A 19,434-nucleotide genomic window follows, 5' to 3' on the forward strand; every position below is an offset into this window, starting at 1 on the left:
CCAACCTATGATCAACAGTCTACAATGGTGGAGATCAGACAAACACCTGTCGCAAGGACTGCCGTTCCTGCTTCCGGCGCAACCGCATATTATCACCACGGACGCATCCTTGGAGGGCTGGGGTGCAGTCCTGCAAGAACTACAGACCAACGGAAAATGGACGCCACAGGAATCCAAGCTCCACATCAACATTCTGGAGCTACGGGCAGTCTTCCTGGCGCTACAGTCGTTCCTCCCGCGCATCAGAAACTCCCCAGTGCTAGTCAGGACGGACAACACCACGACTATGCACTACCTGAACAAACAGGGAGGGACGCGCTCGCTCTCTCTCTCTCTCTCGAGAATCTCAGAGAGTTTGGAACTGGCTTCTACAACATGGCATCACCCTCAAAGCCGAATACGTTCCGGGCAAAGACAACGTCCTGGCGGACGCCCTCAGCAGAGAACAGTCCCTGTCCCACGAATGGGAGTTGGACGAGAGTGCATTGAACTACATCTTCAAGAAGTGGGGGACACCTCAAATAGACCTCTTCGCCACCAGGGAGAACGCCAGATGCCCAAGCTTCGCAAGCAGGCTTCCCCAACCAGGAACACTAGGGAATGCATTTTCCATAGCTTGGCAGAACGTGTTTGCTTACGCCTTTCCGCCATTCCCACTGATACCCAGGGTGATCAGGAAAATGAAATCGGAGCCCTGCACCCTGATCCTCATCGCCCCATCCTGGCCGAGACAGCACTGGTACACGGAGCTCCATAGTCTATCGGTCCATCCGCCTCTTCGCCTACACAGCCACCCGAACCTACTCACGATGTCTCACGGGCAGGTTCTCCACCCGAACCTGGGCCCTCTGAAATTGTCAGCCTGGCTCCTGACTACCGCGAGTTCAGTCATCTAAACATACCACAAGAGTGCAAAGACGTCCTGTCCAACGCTAGAGCTGACAGCACAAAAAAGACTTATACTCTCAAGTGGAAACGCTTCTGCGTCTGGTGTGAGAAGGAAGGTCTACATCCCTTCCAGGTCACTCCACAACAACTCCTGCCATATCTCCTACATCTGGCGCACTCAGGCCTTGCCCATGCGTCCATCAAGGTCCACTTGGCAGCAATTTCTAGGTTCACTCGGACTTCTAGGGGCCCCTCCCTGTGGGCGGACAGGCTCATCAAACAATTCCTAAAGGGCCTTTTTAGGTCCTTCCCTAGACCAAAACCTGTCCCTCCAACGTGGCAACTCAACGTAGTTCTTCACCAGTTGATGAGGCATCCCTTTGAGCCTATCCACAAGTCGGATATCAAATTACTGTCGTGGAAGACAGCCCTCCTACTGGCTCTGACATCGGCCAGAAGAGTGGGCGAATTGCAAGCCCTATCCATCCAGGACCCATTCTTACAATTCAAAGAAGAGAGTCATCCTGCGTACTAACCCACGATTCATACCCAAAGTCCCTTCGGACTTCCATTTAAATGAGCCTGTGGTTCTTAAATCATTCTTTCCGAACCCATCTACTCCGGCTGAGAGATCACTGCACTCTTTAGACCTTCAGAGATGCCTAAAATTCTATCTTGATAGAACAAGACAATTCAGGAAGTCATCCCAACTCTCCGTCGCATTCAGCAGACCTAGGAAGGGCATGCCTCTATCAAAGCAAAGTATATCAAGATGGATCTCTTCAGCTATAACTCTCTGCCACGAACAGGCAGGACGACCTCTGGACTCACGGGCCAAAGCCCCCTCCACCAGGGCCATGTCCACGACTGCGGCACTGTTTGCTGGAGTGCCCCTCCTGGACATCTGTCGAGCGGCGACCTGGAAGTCCCCGCATACCTTTACCAGACACTACTGCTTGGATGCTGAGCTGACGAAAGACGCAGCAGTGGGCAGAGCAGTGCTTCGCCATCTATTCCAGTGAGGTGAGCCCTCCTACTTCCCGCCATCCTTGACTGGTATGCACATTTCTTTATTACTAGATTCTGCATGACATTGTATGCTGTTTCTTATACAGTCACAAATGTTCCTTATTTGCAGGTGTATATGTTCTGTATCAACACAGGATGTGCATATTGTATTGCTTGCTACTCTGATTCAGGCATGTGAATCTATGAAAGACACCCAAATACTGGATAAGAAATGCGTTACTTACCTGTAACTGCAGTTATCCAGTATTAGTGTCTTTCATAGATTCACATGCACCCTCCCGCCTCCCCTGGCAGGACTCACCTCTCTCTAACAGGTTTACACCTACCAACTTGGTGCGTACGAAAATCTGAGAGACTGAGGCTCCTCACAGGAAGGTTCTAGAGGGAGGTAGTTGCTGATTGGTTGTTTCTTTTACTTTGGTCCTTTTTTACAAAAGGACTCAGATAGGCTACCAAGGTGGGACCCTGGAGCCTACTCTGTTTGGTCCTTCCTGCATAAGGACCTAGATAGGTTACTAAGGAGAGCCCCTTAGACCTAATCTCTTTATGTATGTCTTAGGACATTACTTTTCTATATACCGGAGGCTCCCGTCTCGACGACTGGGAATGATTCAGGCATGTGAATCTATGAAAGACACTAATACTGGATAACTGCAGTTACAGGTAAGTAACGCATTTCATACCCTGAAACTGGTCCCAGGATGCTTGTTTCCGGTCCAGGGAGGACCTGGCCTGGCAGTTCGGTCTGGACTGTTCCCATGAGGCACAGGGTCAAGACTGATTTGCATATGGCTGGGTCCAAATTGGGGTGGCGTAGTGGGCAAAAGAACAATGGATTTAACCCAGATCTTTTGACTGGGAGAGAATGTTTGCATTGTCAGCATTCCGTCCATCATTTGTTTGCTGTAACACTGTATTTCACTTGGGTCAATCTTTCACTCTTCCATCTTTCGTTTCCTCAGGAAGATGAGTTTGGTGCACAGACTGACTGCAACCGAGTCAAGCTTTTCCTGCTAGGGGTATTCGGCCAGATCACAAAAGGTGGATGGCCAACTTTTTCATAGTTTTTGGTGCATTCTGCATTAAGATCTTCTATGCTATTGCCATAAAAAACTCTGGTTGCAATTTTTTGCTACTGAAACAGGCCATGGCAAAGTGATGAATGCATTGTGAGACGTGCTGTATCATTTCCTTTGATAATTAGTACTACTCAGCCTTGCTTCCCAGGCAGTATTGCTTCGCAACTCCTAAGGTGAGGAATTTGGAGTATCCATCAGAAGGAAAAATTGTTTACCTTCAGTATCCTTATTTGTTGTAGATACTTTTCCTTCCTGCACATGCATCTCTGCCCTTACTCCTCCACCCCTGAGATAGGGCAATTCAATTTGTTCCTTCTGTTCTGTTATTGTATCCTGTTAAACTCTTTTGGTTCTTCCCCTTTTGCCTCACTTCGGCACAGGGAAAAAGTATACGCTAGGGATCCCCGTATACAGGATGAGATTACCACTTCCTGGGCAGGCAGAGCCACTACTGGAGTTGCATGGAGAGCTATTGCAAAGGTTTTAGAATACAGTCCTTATTCTTGACAGTTCAGCTTATGGGGCCTTGGAACGAAGTCCATCATATTTCCTAGAACTTACAGCAGGGGCACTTGAGCCCCGCACATTACAAAAATGTTGTACAACAAAGTATTGTTGATTTATATGGACCATATGACAGCCATGTATTACATTCAGAAATGTGGAGGAATGCTCTGTTGACCTTAAGATGGCAGGACAAATTTGGCGATTGACACGGTCATCATATTCACCTTTTTTTTCCTAAACATATTTTGAGTTTTATAGTGCCACTTGGGCAATTGCCTGACATAAATCATTTTGAGACAAGAGAATGACAAGTTACCAGGCATGGAAATATCATTGGGTACAGTTTGCATATATAACAAAATTGAAAACCAAAACTTTGTGCAAACTGTCCCACCCACATTGGCGAGCATGCTTAAATACAAAGGTGTCCCTGAAGAAAGAAAACAATATATTATACAGTATGGCCCAGAGCATCCAATGGAAACTGCTTTTCAAGGTCCTATTTACCTTTTGGCACAGTGTTTACTCGGGGAGGACAACAATGTAACGTAACAGGCACTTTGAGCTGCTATTGTGAGACTAGTCAATGTCCGATCAAGACAAGGGGTCACAAACTATTTGACAAGTTCACAGTTCTACCTATGGAGATGTATATTGGAAAATGCCATAATTCACTATAAAATACTCGGTGGATAGATTATATCCTTACTCTTTCCCTCTCCAGTACCCCTTCCACATGTCATTTGCAATGTGCAGCAAGCCCCTATGACAGTGGTCCTTAGTGCTCCAATGCAAGTTTGTTGGCCATGTTTCTTCTGAAAATATCCGTGTACCCATTTGCAAGTTAAATACTCCCTAAGCAAGCGGGATGGATGATTTCCAACTGCAACAGTTGAATCTGATGATTTAGCAGCTGATATCTTAGATTATTTATTTAAAGAACATATGTACATTGTAACAAAAGCTCTTTCTGAACTTACGACAATGTTCTACAGCAAAGTGGGATTTTTAAAAAACTTCCTGTATAATGCATGTCCATTCCATACAGGCATCATAACAAAACATTGTTAAAAACCACTCGACATTAAAAAAAATCTCAGTTTGCTGATGGGTTTTTTCATGTTGGTGAAAATGTCCCAATACAACATGCTATTTGAAACTTCAAGTGCTTCTTGTGGACCGTCATCTCGTTCTTCACTGCTTCACACTACGGGCCTTGGCAATGAGACTGAGCTATGGTTCTAGTTAAATGTTTATAAGTATTGCACGTGAAAGAACATGGTGTTGACATCTTGACCCATTTGAGACACACTCTCCTCAGTAATAGTCCCTCCCCACACTGGTAATAAGTAGCATATTAACTCTGGAAATCTGCATATATACGGTTTATTTCAGAGCGAGCTCCGCATATATTTACATTTTAAAGATCTCTTTTCCTTTCCGGAAGAAAAATAGAATTATCTGAACAACCCTCTTGCCAGCACTTATGTTGGCTTAAACATGAATGTCAATCTGTTTATTAGGCCTACTTTAAAGCACTTACACTTGTGCATATTACAAGAGTCTGCGTGGTTTTGGGACTAATGCCTTAATTGTGCTTTGTTAGTGAGTTACAGGTTTTAACAAACAAAAAACCACAAGACCGTGTTGTGCATATGCGCAAACAATTTCTGCTTAAAGCAGTGTGGCATTTACACTTGAATCTATTCAGTTTGTAACATTTTATTCTTTATTTTGTTTACTAATCCACAAAATGCAGCTAGTAGCTCTCAGCATGCACTAGAAGGTGGGGAAGCGCCTACGTAGGACACAGATTACAAGTAACTCATTAGAAAGATAACACCCTTTTACCACATTAGGCAAGGCCATCGCTAAAGCAGCTACTTTGACATCCATAGTAAACATTGCATTGGCTGTCATTAGTATGGGAGCATTGTGGCCCTTGGTTCGCATATACCAACTACATTAATATGTGAATATAAAGGTCAGTTTTTTTTTGTTTTTTTTATAAACCTGGTTTCCTCCTATTTTCTGCAGCAGCCATATTAGAAGCATATGATAATGATCTTCGGTCCATGCACACCTTATGATTCTCCGGAGCACACACTACAAATGGAAAAAAGTTACTTCTCTGCAACAATTGGTTTCTAGCTTGTTGTGTTGCAGATTCACAAGCAGACCTCCCAGTGGACGCAAGAGAAAGCACAAGACATACGAAGGATCTGAATAATTTTGAATATACATGTACAGACATTCAAAAGGTGTTGAAAGAATTAGGTTTATTTCTAGCCACATGCATTGGGGTTTTAGGAAACCTGATTTCATACTCCTGAGACTGAAACTTGACAGCATAAAAGTTGGAATATGAAGGCAACAATTAATAGTAGATGTGCACACAACGGGAGAGTGCCCAATGTGTGAATCTACAACACAAGTGCAAATTGATTGTTGCAGGCAAGTAGGTTTTTCCTTTCCTTACAAACTAATAATGTTGTACCATTAAACTATTTTTTTAAAACTTTTTCACTTTGAGGATTTCACGTACAGCTGACTTCTATGAACATAGATGGTGAGATGTGCAGCAGTGTACTGTGAATAAAGTAATTACACTTCAACATTTCGGTCAAACTGTAGTATTCATATTGCTATGCAGTTTTCTCTGGTAATCCCTTGTAGGGATAGTGCTTATAGTTGATGCATGAACTGGTTCTGACTTCTTGAACATTTGTTTTGCAGTTTATGGACCTAGTGAAGGACAGCCCGGTTCTCACCTCTGTCACCTCAGTAGCTGCTCTCCGGCCCGTGCTGTACGTGGGCCAGCAATGTCTCCACTGGCTTTTCATGGGCTACCCTCTAATCCCGTTCTGTCTGTTTACCTGGGACAAGTGGCTCAAGGTGAGGTGCTGTGCTTGAGTGTTGGGGATTTAACAAGCAGAAGGGGGGGAGGGGGGGGGGGTGTTCAGGAGAAGTGATGATGGGAAGGTTAAGCTATAGCATATATGTTTGAGGCATTTGGGCTGCTGAATTCATATCTTGTGCATAGATCGCCGCCTAGTGTTGGGTCTGGATGATTGCACGTTGTTGTCCTGGAAGAGTCTTCGAAGTATCACGAGATAGGTGACTCCTACCCTGGACTACAGTGCCAATGGGCATCCTCTCCATCCTCAGATTGTTTTTTTTTCCGCCATTGGGTTTGGATGTTATTCCTCTACTCCAACTTCGGAACCGAAACTAAACTACTTTAAAAGGCCAAAAGGCCTTAACAGTATTGTTCTCGTTCAGTACTTCTTGACTTGACCAAACTTTCCATCTTGATCCGGTTGCCGACGCGGGCCATTGGGCCTTTTCGACGCCACGTGGGCCTGCTGTCGATGGAAAGGAGCCCGTTCAAATGGTGCCCACAATGCCACTCCAAATTCCCGCATACTGACAAACATACAGTATGCAACAAGTGCTTATCACCGGAGCACAACGAAGAAAATTGCCCAGCGTGTGCCCAATTCCGTTTCAAGAAGACCGTCCGGATTCGACGGGCCGCTAGGAAAGAGATGCAGCAGCCGGCACCGGAACTGGAGAACATCTTCGATGATGAACAAGACCTCCCAGAAGCGGCGGACTCTGATCTAGAAATCGTCACCGTTGAGGACCAGTCTGACTTCGATGACCAGATCCCGCCGGGGCAAACAGTGAGTACACAGCCCCCATCACCGCTTATCCCAAACCTGAAGGCTCGGGTCGAAGCATCGCCTAAAGGCCTTAGCCGAGATCGACAAGCTCCTTCAGAAGCTCCGCCTTCCGGCTCTGCTACGAAGCCCAAAACAAAGCCTTCTGATAGCCCAGGACCAAGTAACATTCTCCCCAAGAAGGTTGTCGATCCCAAGAGGGTCGTCAAACCGAAGAAGGTCGTCGAGCCGAAGAAGGTCGTCGAGCCGAAGAATGTCGCCCAACCCAAAAAGGTTATCAAGACAAAAGCTATCGAGCCGAAGAAAAGCCTCGAACCAAAATGGGTCGTTGATCCAAAAAGAACACCCGACCCAAAAAAGGCTGTGAATCCTAAGAGTGTTGATCAACAAAAACAGGATCACAACACAAAGCCGGTCGAACCTAAAAAAGTCATCGACTCGACCAACAACATTGAGCCTAAAAAAGCCATCGAGCATAAAAAAACGTATCGAACCAAAAGCTCCGGTCGATCCGAAACAGGTCGTCGACCCAAACAAAGTCGCCAAACCAAAAAAGACTGTTAAACCAACAAAGGACGTCTAACCAAAAAAGGTTACAGACCCCAAAGCAACAGTCTAGCCGAAAAAAACTCCACAACCAAAGGCCCTCGAGCCAAAAGGTCACAAACAAGTCAGTAAGCCAAAAACATCTGTGCCAAAGCCACTGCAGTTTCTTCCATCCTGATCCAGAAGCAGAGGAACAATCTAAACTGCATATAAGCCCTGAAACTGGCAAAGTTACAGTTTATTACCGGAAAAAGAGACCATTGGACACAGACTCTCCTTCCCCTGTTCGTCCGAAGAAGGACTTCGGGACATCTTCCTCTAGGCCTTTTACTACTCCTCCTTTCTATCCTAATATGCCTTTTGTGCCCTACACTCCTACGCATTCAGATTATGATGATGAGGATAACATGGGGGAAGATCCTCTGGATGATTTTAATGAACCAGAAGATCCACATGCACAGGATGACACATGGGAGGACCAGAATGGTCCATATGACACACAACCCATCCCAGACACCTCCCCATGCCCTACAAAGCCGTTGCCCACTGACAACACTATTGCTTTTAACCAACTGCTAGATAGGGCAGCAAAATATCACAAGGTCGACATGCACACTGACCCAATAGAAGAAGATTTTCTATGTGACACTTTTCCTACCTCTGAGAAAAATATCAGGACACTTCCTATGCTGAAAGGGGTACTAAAACACGCGCCAGACATATTCAAAGATCCAGCCAGAGCACCTGTACTCAATCCCAGGATTGAGAAGAAATATAAGGCGGCCCCTGCAAACCCTACTTATATTAAATGCCAGTTGCCTTTAGACTCATTGGTAGTAGCAAACGCTCGCAAAAGGGCTAACTCGCAAACAAGAGATGCTCCCCCTCCTGACAAGGAGTGTAAAATATTGGAAGCCTCAGGCAAGAGTTGTCTCACAGGCTGCTAATTCATGGAGGATTGCAAACACACAGGCTTCACTAGCTCGCTACGATAGAGCACACTACGACCAGCTTGAAGGTTTACTGCAACACCTGCCAGAACCTTTCAAAGCTCAGGCTAACGACCTCATACAGGAATGCAAATTTATAACTAATGCTTCCATTAAATGTGCGCTTGACGCAGCCGACACATCAGCCAGTTCCGTTAATACTAGCGTATTACTACGCAGACACGCGTGGCTACGCATCTCTGGTTTTAAGAACGAGGTGCAATCCACCATCCTCAACCAACCAGTTAATCAAGACTTCCTGTTTGGCCCTGCAGTAGATACCATTTTAGACCAAATGAAAAAAGATACCGAAACTGATAAATCTATGGGCGCACTGCAGTTTCAACAACATAAATGTTTCTTTTGTCGCTCTTCCTACAGAGGCACCGCACGAGGCAACATATCAGACTTCCTCTACATATAAAAGCAACACCCAAAGTTCCTTTAATAAAGGCTCCAACAGACGAGGTTATAGGGGCAACAATAGCAAGGGCAGAGGACGTGGCAGCAATAACACTAGAGCCTTCACTGCCGCCAAACAGTGACTCCATCACACTCCCTCCAGACCATCTAACACCAGTCGGAGGCAGAGTCAAACAATTCCTACCAGTCGAACGCAATTACCACATACAGGTGGGTGAGACAAATTATCCAGTATGGTTATTGCCTGGAGCTCACTACTACTCCACCCAACATACCACCCAAACACAGTCCTATGTCCAAAGAACACATCACCCTGTTACAAGAAGAGGTAAAATCCATGCTAGAAAAGGGAGCCATAGAGCCAGTCCAGTTTCAACACCAAGGGACAGGAGTATACTCACTATACTTCCTTATTCCCCAAAAGGACGGGTCCCTCAGACCAATATTGGATCTCAGACCTCTGAACCAATACATACTCTCAGAGCACTTTCATATGATCACTCTACAACAAGTACTCCCGTTACTCCAGCAAGGCGACTTCCTTGCTACATTAGACCTCAAAGATGCATATTTTCACATACCTATACATCCAGCTCATAGGAAATACCTAAGGATCACAATAGAAGGTCAACATTATCAGTTCAAGGTTCTCCCCTTCGGGGTAGCCAAAGCCCCTAGAGCAGTGGTTCCCAAACTTTTGACCCCTGAGGACCCCCATTGAGTCACCACTGGAAGCCGGGGACCCCCAAGCAATCTGTATGAGTTAAATTTCAAATATTAAACAGTAATTTAAAAAAACACACATGTGCACACAATAGAAATACTCAAAGTACTAAGGATTTTGGGGCCAGATGTACGATTATTTTATTTAGCGCTTTGCAATCGGCGACCCATTGCGAATGGCAAATTGTGAGTCGCTAAATGAAATGTACAACCGTGTGTTTAACACTGTTTGGGATTCGCAATGGGGTTGCAAAATGCGAGGCTCATTAATATTAATGAGCTTCTCGCAATTTGCGAGCCCATTGAGAATGCCAGCCCTCCCAGGGATGGTGGCCTGCTGGGCTCAGCAGACCACCATGTCTGGGACTGCTTTTAAATAAAGCAGTTTAAAAAAAAAAATGCAGCCTGTTTTCCATGCATTAAAAAAAAGAAAATGAAACGTTTTCATTTCATTTTTTAAGGGCAGGCAGATGTCCCTGGGTCCACTGCCTGCCCTTAAAAAACAATTTTGCATGCATTTGCAAAGGGGATGGGGTCCCCAGGGGACCCCTTCCCATTTGCGAATCAATTACTATCTATTTGAAGTAAGTGATAATTGCAAGTGTTTTGCGACAGCAATTGCAGTCGCAAAACATTTGTACATGGTTTTGAGACTCGCTATTTGGAAGGGAATGCCCCTTCCAAATAGCAAGTTGCAAAACATCAGTCTATAGAAAATGGTACATAAGGTAAGGGAACTACAAGGTGTAGTATTAACATGTCATTCATACTGAAAGGCGTTTTTAAAGAGTGCTTGGTCTTGAAAAGCACAAACTCAGGATTCAGAACATAACACAGTGACTAGAACTGGCTTTTACATTGAAAATTTATTTCTTCTCAAATAAATCTTTTTATATGTCTCTCTGTTAGATTTACGATTGTCACTTATGAAGTGCACCGTAACAAAAGAATCTCTGTGACAAAAGCAGTAACCACGGACCTATGCACATCAAATCTGCTTGCTACATGTTCTTTGCAGTAGGCACATTAACCCTCTGTGCTACATTAGTTAAATCAAAGCTGCCACTGAACAAAACTCTCCTCTCTCTCCAGCAGGTACATTAATCACTGGCATTAGCTTGACACTTCTATTGTTGCTCGAACTCTGCTAATTATACAAGAAACTTTGCTGTGCTTTTAAAACTGCTGCCCACGGACCCCCTGGGAATGTGTCACGGACCCCTGGGGGTCCGGGGACCCCAGTTTGGGAAACACTGCCCTAGAGTGTTCACAAAATGTTTAGCGGTAGTAGCAGCACACCTCAGAAGGCAACACATTCACGTGTTTCCATACCTGGACGATTGGCTCATAAAAGCCAACTCGTACGCGCAGTGTGCAAGCCATACGTCTCAGACGCTCCAGCTGCTACACAGCCTGGGTTTTTCCATAAATTACGCAAAATCACATCTACAGCCCTCCCACATACAGCAATATCTCGGGTCTACAATAGATGCCTCAGTAGGAAAGGCATATCCAAATCTAGCCAGGATAGCCAACATGCAGACTCTCATTCAAAAGTTTCAGCCACAACACTCCCCGTCAGCTCAAGTGTTCATGCAGCTCATAGGCATTATGGCCCCCTGCATTTTCATTGTCCCTCATGCCCGACTTCACATGCGTCCACTACCAGGAATGCCTAGCACGAACGCAGTGGAACCAAGCTCAAGGACAACTAAAGGACCTAGTTTTGGTAGACAGTCGCGCTCACAACTCTCTGCATTGGTGGAACCCACAAAACCCTTCCAAGGGGCGACTGTTTCAAGAGCCGGTTCCACAAGTAGTACTAACAGCGGAGGCATCACTGACAGGTTGGGGAGCCCACCTACTTCAATACACAGTGCAAGGGCTCTGGACAATAAAACAAAAGAAACCGCATATCAACCAATTAGAGTTGCTAGCAATATTTCTGGCACTAAAAGCATTCCAGAAATACTTGTACAACAAGGCTGTGTTGATCCGGACAGACAACATGACAGCCATGTACTACATCCAGAAACAAGGAGGGACACTCTCCACAGCTGGCCCACTTAGCACAGAGCATATGGAGATGGACAATTCCAAGAAACCTTTTTCTCCTTGCAGAACACCTGCCAGGGAAAGACAGTCCAATAGCGGATCTGTTAAGAAGACACAGCCAACAGCTAGTTCAAGTTCGGGAATTTGTATAGCGCACTACTCACCCGGAGGGTCTCAAGGCGCTTGAGGGATGGTGGGGGCATTATTTATCGAAGCCAGGTTTTAAGCTGCTTTCTGAAGGAGGGGTGGTTCTGTGTAAGGCGGAGGTGAGTGGGGAGAGAATTCCAGGTTTTGGCTGCTAAGTAGGAGAAGAATCTACCTCCCATGTTGGATCGGTGGATGCGCGGAATTGCGGCGAGGGCTTGATTGGATGATCGTAGTTGGCGGGTGGGTTTGTAGAAGGACAGTCGCGTGTTGAGGCATTCGGGTCCTAGGTCGTAGAGGGCCTTGTGTGCGTGGGTGAGGAGCTACACGAATGGGAGATTCATCTACAAGTTCTCCAACCATTCTTCAAAAAAATGGGGGCATCCAGAGATAGATCTGTTTGGCACAAACAAAAACTCAAAATGCCAGTACTTTGCCGCCAGGTTCCCGCATCCGTTGTCACAGCGCAATGCGATATGGATGAACTGGTCAGGCAGATTTGCGTACGCTTTTCCACCAACTCCACCGATTCCGCTGGTGGCACGCAAACTACGTCAAGTCACTCACAATGATCCTGGTTGCTCCCACATGGGCAAGACAGCCATGGTACACAACGTTCCTGGACCTTTCAGTAGTTCCCCACCAAAAGCTGTGCCTCTCGCCCCATCTTTTAACTCGGAACCATGGAGAAATCAGACACCCAGATCCCAATCAGATGAACCTAGCGATCTGGCTCCTGAGGTCTTCGAGTTCGGATACCTTGACTTACCTCCTGATTGCATGAACATCATCAAGGAGGCAAGACGACCAACTACTAGAGCATGCTATGCAGCTAAAAGGAAAATATTTGTAATTTATTGCAACAATAACCAAATCAATCCATTAGATGCTTCTATCCAAAACATTATCTGTTACCTCTTGCATCTTCAAAGATGCAATCTGGCATACTCTTCTATAAGGCTACATCTTGCTGCTATAGCAGCATATCTCCAAAACAGACAACACCTTTCCCAGACAACACCTTTCCCTGTTTAAGGTACCACCAATCAAGGCTTTTATGGAAGGTCTTAAAAGTATAATCCCTCCAACGCACTCACCTTCACCAGTCTGGAACTTAAATGTACTTACCAGACTTATGGGACCTCCTTTTGAACCACTCCATTCATGTGAATTGCAATTTCTAACATGGAAGGTGGCATTCTTAATTGCCATTACCTCCCTCAGGCGAGTGAGTGAACTACAGGCACTAACTATTCAAGAACCCTTCATGCAAATACATGCAAATAAAGTAGTACTTCGGACCAACCCTAAGTTAATGCCAAAAGTCATATCTACTTTCCATATCAATCAATCTATAGAATTGCCAGTTTTCTTCCAAAACCCACTGTCAGTAGCTGAAAGAGCCCTACACACACTAGATGTAAGGAGAGCTCTGCTATATTATGTTGACAGGACTAAATCATTTTGGAAAACAAAGCAACTGTTTATTGCTTTTTCACCACAACGTAAAGGTAATCCCATCTCAAAATCAGGAATAGCCAGATGGATAGTTAAATTCATACAAATATGCTATCAAAAAGCTAAACGCACTTTAACAGTTCCCCCAAAAGCACACTCTACGCGTAAAATGGGGGCATCCATGACTTTCCTAGGGAATATTCCCCTTGAAGACATATGTAGGGCAGCTACATGGTCTACCATACACACTTTTACTAAACACTATTGTGTAGACGTGCAAACAAAGCAGCAAGCTGCTGTAGGCCAGGCTGTCCTTAAAACTCTTTTTCAGACTGCTGCAGCTGGTACAGGTGACCAGCGCTAGAGGAGATACTGCTATACAGTCTATGCACAAGATATGAATTCAGCAGCCCACATGCCTCGAACGGAATATGCTACTTACCAGTATGCATCTGTTCTTGGCATGTAGGGCTGCTGACATTCATATCGCCCACCCTCCTCCCCGGTGCCTGTCGCGGCTGCAGGATTCTCTTTTGCATGGCCATCTCTTACTTTACTATACTCCATCTTTGCCACAATGGCGAAAAACAATCTGAGGATGCCCATGCGCTGTCTGATGGTGCTACATGGTTTAGCTATAGGGGAGATGGGCCGTGCATTCCCTCCTTGGTAGTCACCTACCCAGTTGGTCTTTAGACAGACTTCCTTTCGTCTCTACTGTTGTCTCTTCCCTTATCCTCACTTTCCCTCCTCCCCTAGGCCCCACTACTTTCTCTCACCTTTCTCTCCTCCCCGAATTGTATTGCTGATTGTTTGATATAATGTTTACTTGTTGATCTTTTTCTGGTATATTGTTGAACCACATTGTTGCACTTCCTTTCGTCTCTCCTGTTGTCTCCTACCGCATCCTCCCTCTATTTGTCTCTCCCTCCCTCCTCTCTCAATGTATTGAGACTGAACTATTTTGTCTGATGTCCGATGGAGCTACTTGGTTTATCTATAGGTGAGATGGGCCGTGGATTCCCTCCTTGGTCGTCACCTACCCAGTCGGTCTTTAGGCAGACTTCTTTTCGTCTCTCCTTATTGCCTCTTCCCTAGCTCCTATCCTCTCTCCCCTGAATCTCTCCCCTTGCCTGCTACTCTGCCTACCCGCCTGTCCTTTGTCCCCTTTTGACTAAGCACTCCTTCTCCCCTTGTTGGGGAAAGATCCAATATTTATACTCTGGAGTCTCAGCGAACCCGCTGAGTGAGTCCACTGCGCCAAGGGAGCCACTCACACTTGAGGTATGTTATGGCACCCCTTGCCAAAGCACTCCCTCTCCCCTTTTTGGGGAAGGATCCAGTATGTAGGCCTTGGAGTCTCAGAGACCCCTCTGAGAGAGTCCACTGCGTAAAGGGAGCCTCTCGCAATAGAGATAGGGAAGGGATACCACTTCCCCTGGGATCACAGCTTACTGGACTTTGGACATTGCCATGACTCGTCTACCGGTTTGTGTCCCTGTCACCCTTCCCCTTCCCCCCCCCCATGCTGTCTCTCACCCCCCTACTCCTCTTTCCCGCCTTCATTATCTGTCTACTTCCCCTGCTCCAACCCCCCTCCCCTGAATTTCTCACCTTGCCTGCTTTTCCCCTTACGTATTTGTGCTTATTGTTTATCTCGACCTTACAACTATGTTGCCATGCTCTAAGAACTGTGTAACTTTTGTAACAATGTAACCTGTAACTATGATCTGATGCTGATGTAAAGCGCTCCGATACCTCCGGGTCTAGCCAGCGCTATATAAAACCTTTTAAATAAAAAATAATAATAATAAAAGTAGTCCAGGGGAGGAGTCACCTATCTCGTGATATTTCGAAGACTCTTCCAGGACCACAAGGTGCAATCATCCGGACCCAACACTAGGCGGCGATCTATGCACAAGATATGAATGTCAGCAGCCCTACATGCCAAGAACAGATGCATACTTGTAAGTAGCATATTCCTTAGTCTTGATACTAATGAGTGCTTTATTCACACCTGGTTTCTGTCCCTGCAGGTGTACTCTTCTGTGTACTTCGTGGGCCATGTGTACTTCTTGACACTGCTGTTTGCACTGCCTTATCTGCGGAGACGTTTGGTGCCAAGGCGTGAGAAACCTGAAAAGACTGACTGATGCAGCACAAAGGTTAGTGTGTAGCTCAAACTTTGCACATCTGCAGTCTAGTCATTGTCCCTTTTCATGCTGCCTAAAGAGCTATGGGGGCAAGGACAGGAACAAGAGGAGCTCAGAATTGAGGTGCACTGACATTGCAGTGTGCTGCTGTACTAAAATAGCCAAAAATCCTGCAGGGCTGGATTGAAGTCCATAATTTATTTGTATTCATTCAGGAGCTCAAAAGTGAGATGCTTCTATAGAGTTGTGCTAGGGCTCCAGACCCTATGAGGTGACATCATTTCTTCCTTTCTCTTTCAGATTGTTAATGGATGGAGTTGCCTCATCCCCTGTAGAGCCTCCAGAATGTACCGAAGTGCTCCTGGCTCCTGCCATAAGGGCCATTTTTCTACTGTGACAATTCAGCGTCTGGTATATTTTGGAACGCCGTGGGGAAGACAATAGGGCATAGACACACCAATGACTTGATTATGGAAATTAATATTTTTTGTAAAGTGAGAAGAAATTAGCCTATGCTGCTCCAGTGTGGTTGGTGCCTGACTTTCTCCGGTGATATGAAGTGACATTTGATGACCAGCTGCGTTTTCTACTTCCTAATAACGACATAGGATTTACACTTTTTCCTCTGTTCGTTTACCCCGGATCATGTTGCGATCATTCGGTTGTGTAGCCTGAAGTACTCAAAATCTGCGTTTTCAGTAACCCAGGATCTGTCAGAATGATGACTGACTGGATGGATTCTACCCTCTAATATCAGAGTACCATCAGATATGCTTGTTTTTCTGAACTTTTGGAGATGTATATCTGCAGGTTTCCTCCCTCAGTACTGTCACGGTTGTCCCAGGCTTTTACATAGGATGAAGATATCAAGACTTGAATTTGGATGCTGGAGGCTCAGTGGATGATGGTGTCTGCCTTGCATGACATTGGTGATAAGATCTATGATTGGGGGGGCGGGGCAGTGCCTGGAAGCCTGGCTTAGTGCCACTGGTTTTGCCTTTGCTGTGCCTGGCAATGGTGGAGGCACTTCTGCAAAGTCACATCTGCATCAGTTCTGTTCTCGGACATTTCTTGACTCTTTGAATGATTATGGGCAGGGTCTGTTGAAAGGTGGAGAGCAAAAGTGCAGGCATGAGTGTTTCCTCGTACTCTTTTCCAGGACATTAAGTTCTGGGCAAGCTAAAGGCAGCAGAACAGTTTTTAAGGTAAATTTGTTTTTATGATGGATGTTGCAACTTTCCTAATTGGCCGGTTAAACCGTTGTCGGCTAGCCAGTGAATCCCAGTTTGTAATATCGCACAGTGACCAAACAAATGTTACAAAACAGCAGGGAATCAAAGTGGTTATCGAAGTGATTATCGAAGTGATTACAGTGAAATATCCAAGGTGGAGATCCACTTACAGCACAATGGGTAACCCCAAGGTTGCATGCAATGAGACTCTTCGACTTGTTGGCCACCTATGCCCAGTTTCTTCCTTGTGCCTAGGCCTTTTTCCTTGGCAGGTGTCCCCTCTTAATTCCATGCATGTAGAATGGATGTTGACAGCCTTGGGCTGACCGATCGGACAAGTGTGAACATGCAAGCCTGCCATAAGTTCCTACACCACCTACCACACAATACAACCTATGTGCAGGTTGCTATTATCGGTAGTCCAAATCTTGTACTTGCAATGTCAAGCTGCTTCTCCTACCTGTATGCCAGTCACAAAGGCTTTTCTCCTTTGAAAGGTTTTATACCATGCTGTCTGCGGGCAGTGCCTTCACTAAGATGCATATAAACCTATTTTCTCATGGTGCCTCTTCTCCTTTGAGAGGTCGACTTTACCATCTGCTTACCAAACCTCCTCCTAAAAGTTAATTCAACCTAGCCAATTAGGCTATGATGCATTCTCCCGAGGTATGGTTTCCCTTCCCAGCATGTGTGCTTGAAGTCTCCCTTTCTAAAATTTTGTACCAGCCTTTTATATGAGACATTTTCTAATGGCTGTCACCAGAGTGCCTGCCCATTGTAGAGGGGGCGCAGTTCTGTTATATTAAAAAAAGGAAACTTTTTGGAAGTTAGTGTATGTGACTAATAGACTTAGTAGAGCATTTTAAGAAGGGCCTTATTGGTCTTCACTCCAGCTAGTAAGCACTGCCATTTGGACAGAAGAGGTTTGTAGAATTAATGAGACAGAGAGACTTGCTCATGCAAAGGGGCCCTGGAACAATTGTAAATCTTTCTAAAAAGCTGTACCTGTGATCTAGTAATTTATATACACTGGAGTGTATCTAAAGCCCATCGTTCTACACTGAGGGCTGACGACATTCTAGATCTTGCTACATAGAGGGGTATTTAGATCTTTCTAAGAACTGTGAACAGTGCCCTTTTTAAAACCCCGGATTAAATTTAGGAAGGTTTTTTTTGTTTTGAAGGCAACCCATCGGGGGACGCTGAGTTTAGGAGGATGAGTGTGGATTCCGGGGAGTCCAAACGCACATGGCACTCAATCACTGAAGAAATCGTTCAACTATTTTTAATTAAAAAGAAATTTGCCTTACTAAAAAAATGATGTATTTTATTGAGTTAAGTATGCAGGATGTCGTTCAGTCCTTCCAAACTTGAGATTCCTGCACCCATACCAGTACTTCTCAAGCTTCTCTAAAACGATGCTGAACTTGAAGTGTCATTACGCGTGTTCCTCAAAACATGGGGCACTCTGTTAGCTGTGTCACTGACTGTTAACCATATTGTTTTTTCTGCCTTTGAGCAGGTTGCAGCGATCACTTTCTCCATTGCTTTCTCTTTTCTTACACTGTACAATCCTTTTTGCCTGAATTCCTGTCCTTTATTAGTCCTGTTTGGATTTCATTTTTAGGTCCCGGACTCGAACGCTGCTCTTGCTCCGAGACTTTGTCTACAGTATGCGGGCTTGAACCCGCCCCTCTTCTCCATTGGCTGGCTTCCTAAACGGAGGCCAGCCATTGGAGGAGAGGGGCGCCACTCCGTTGAAGACCGGATTCGGGGGGGTATTTTTTAGCTTCTTTCTATTTTCTTTCTTTCTCTCTTCCCATTGGCTGGAATTTTACATTCCAGCCAATGGGAAGAGGAGAGAAAGAAAACCACGCCCCTGAATCCAAAATTGACGCTGGTTTCTCCGAGGCATTCCTGCCTCGCCTCGGAGAAACATGGTGGTGCTTGTTAAGCCTTCCGTGGCTTAATTTTTAAATTATTTAGCTGCGCATTCACATCAGCGTTTCTAATGCCGTATTGGGAAGTCGGAGAGCTGGATGGTGTGCCTCCAACCAGCAAAAGACTGATCAATTTTGTAGCTGTCACTAAACTCTCACTATCACAGCTGCATGCGTGGGCAGCACGACTATCCCTGAACACGAGGGAGGCTCCTTCCTTGGCTAACAACGTCCTTTAAGCCAAACACGTTCTCATCCAGGGGATACTCATCAATAGTCATGATCTATGAATAATCCCCGCCCATGTGCGGGATCCCGGAGCATATAGAAAATACATATAAATATATATGTATAAATATGTGAAACATATAATTGCAGCCTAAAAAACATTTTCTAACTGGCAAAAGTGCCGCAAAATTACATAAATTAGTATACATACAGTAGTACCCTTCCAAACCCTAAGGAAGAAAGAGCAGAAAACATTTGTATACAACAATGCTTTATTGCCATAGGAAAACCTGTAATTGCAGGCATTTGCCAGTAGGCTGCAGTAGAGTATAAAGCAAACAGAGAAAACTGACACCT

General features: G+C 45.3%; 1 protein-coding gene across 1 annotated transcript in view; it reads left to right on the plus strand.

Annotated features, from left to right (window-relative positions):
- Positions 1-18,227, plus strand: part of LPCAT3 (lysophosphatidylcholine acyltransferase 3) — a 201,045-nt gene extending 182,818 nt beyond the window's left edge. Inside the window, exons 11-13 of the mRNA XM_086932970.1 lie at positions 6,240-6,398; positions 15,561-15,689; positions 15,978-18,227. Of these exons, the coding sequence (XP_086789096.1) occupies positions 6,240-6,398; positions 15,561-15,677 (276 nt within the window). The 3' untranslated portion in view covers positions 15,678-15,689; positions 15,978-18,227. The remainder of the gene's footprint in view (positions 1-6,239; positions 6,399-15,560; positions 15,690-15,977) is intronic.
- The last annotated feature ends 1,207 nt before the right edge of the window (positions 18,228-19,434 follow it).

Source organism: Lissotriton vulgaris, chromosome 7 (genome assembly GCF_964263255.1).
Source record: "Lissotriton vulgaris chromosome 7, aLisVul1.2, whole genome shotgun sequence".
Classification (NCBI taxonomy): domain Eukaryota; kingdom Metazoa; phylum Chordata; class Amphibia; order Caudata; family Salamandridae; genus Lissotriton; species Lissotriton vulgaris.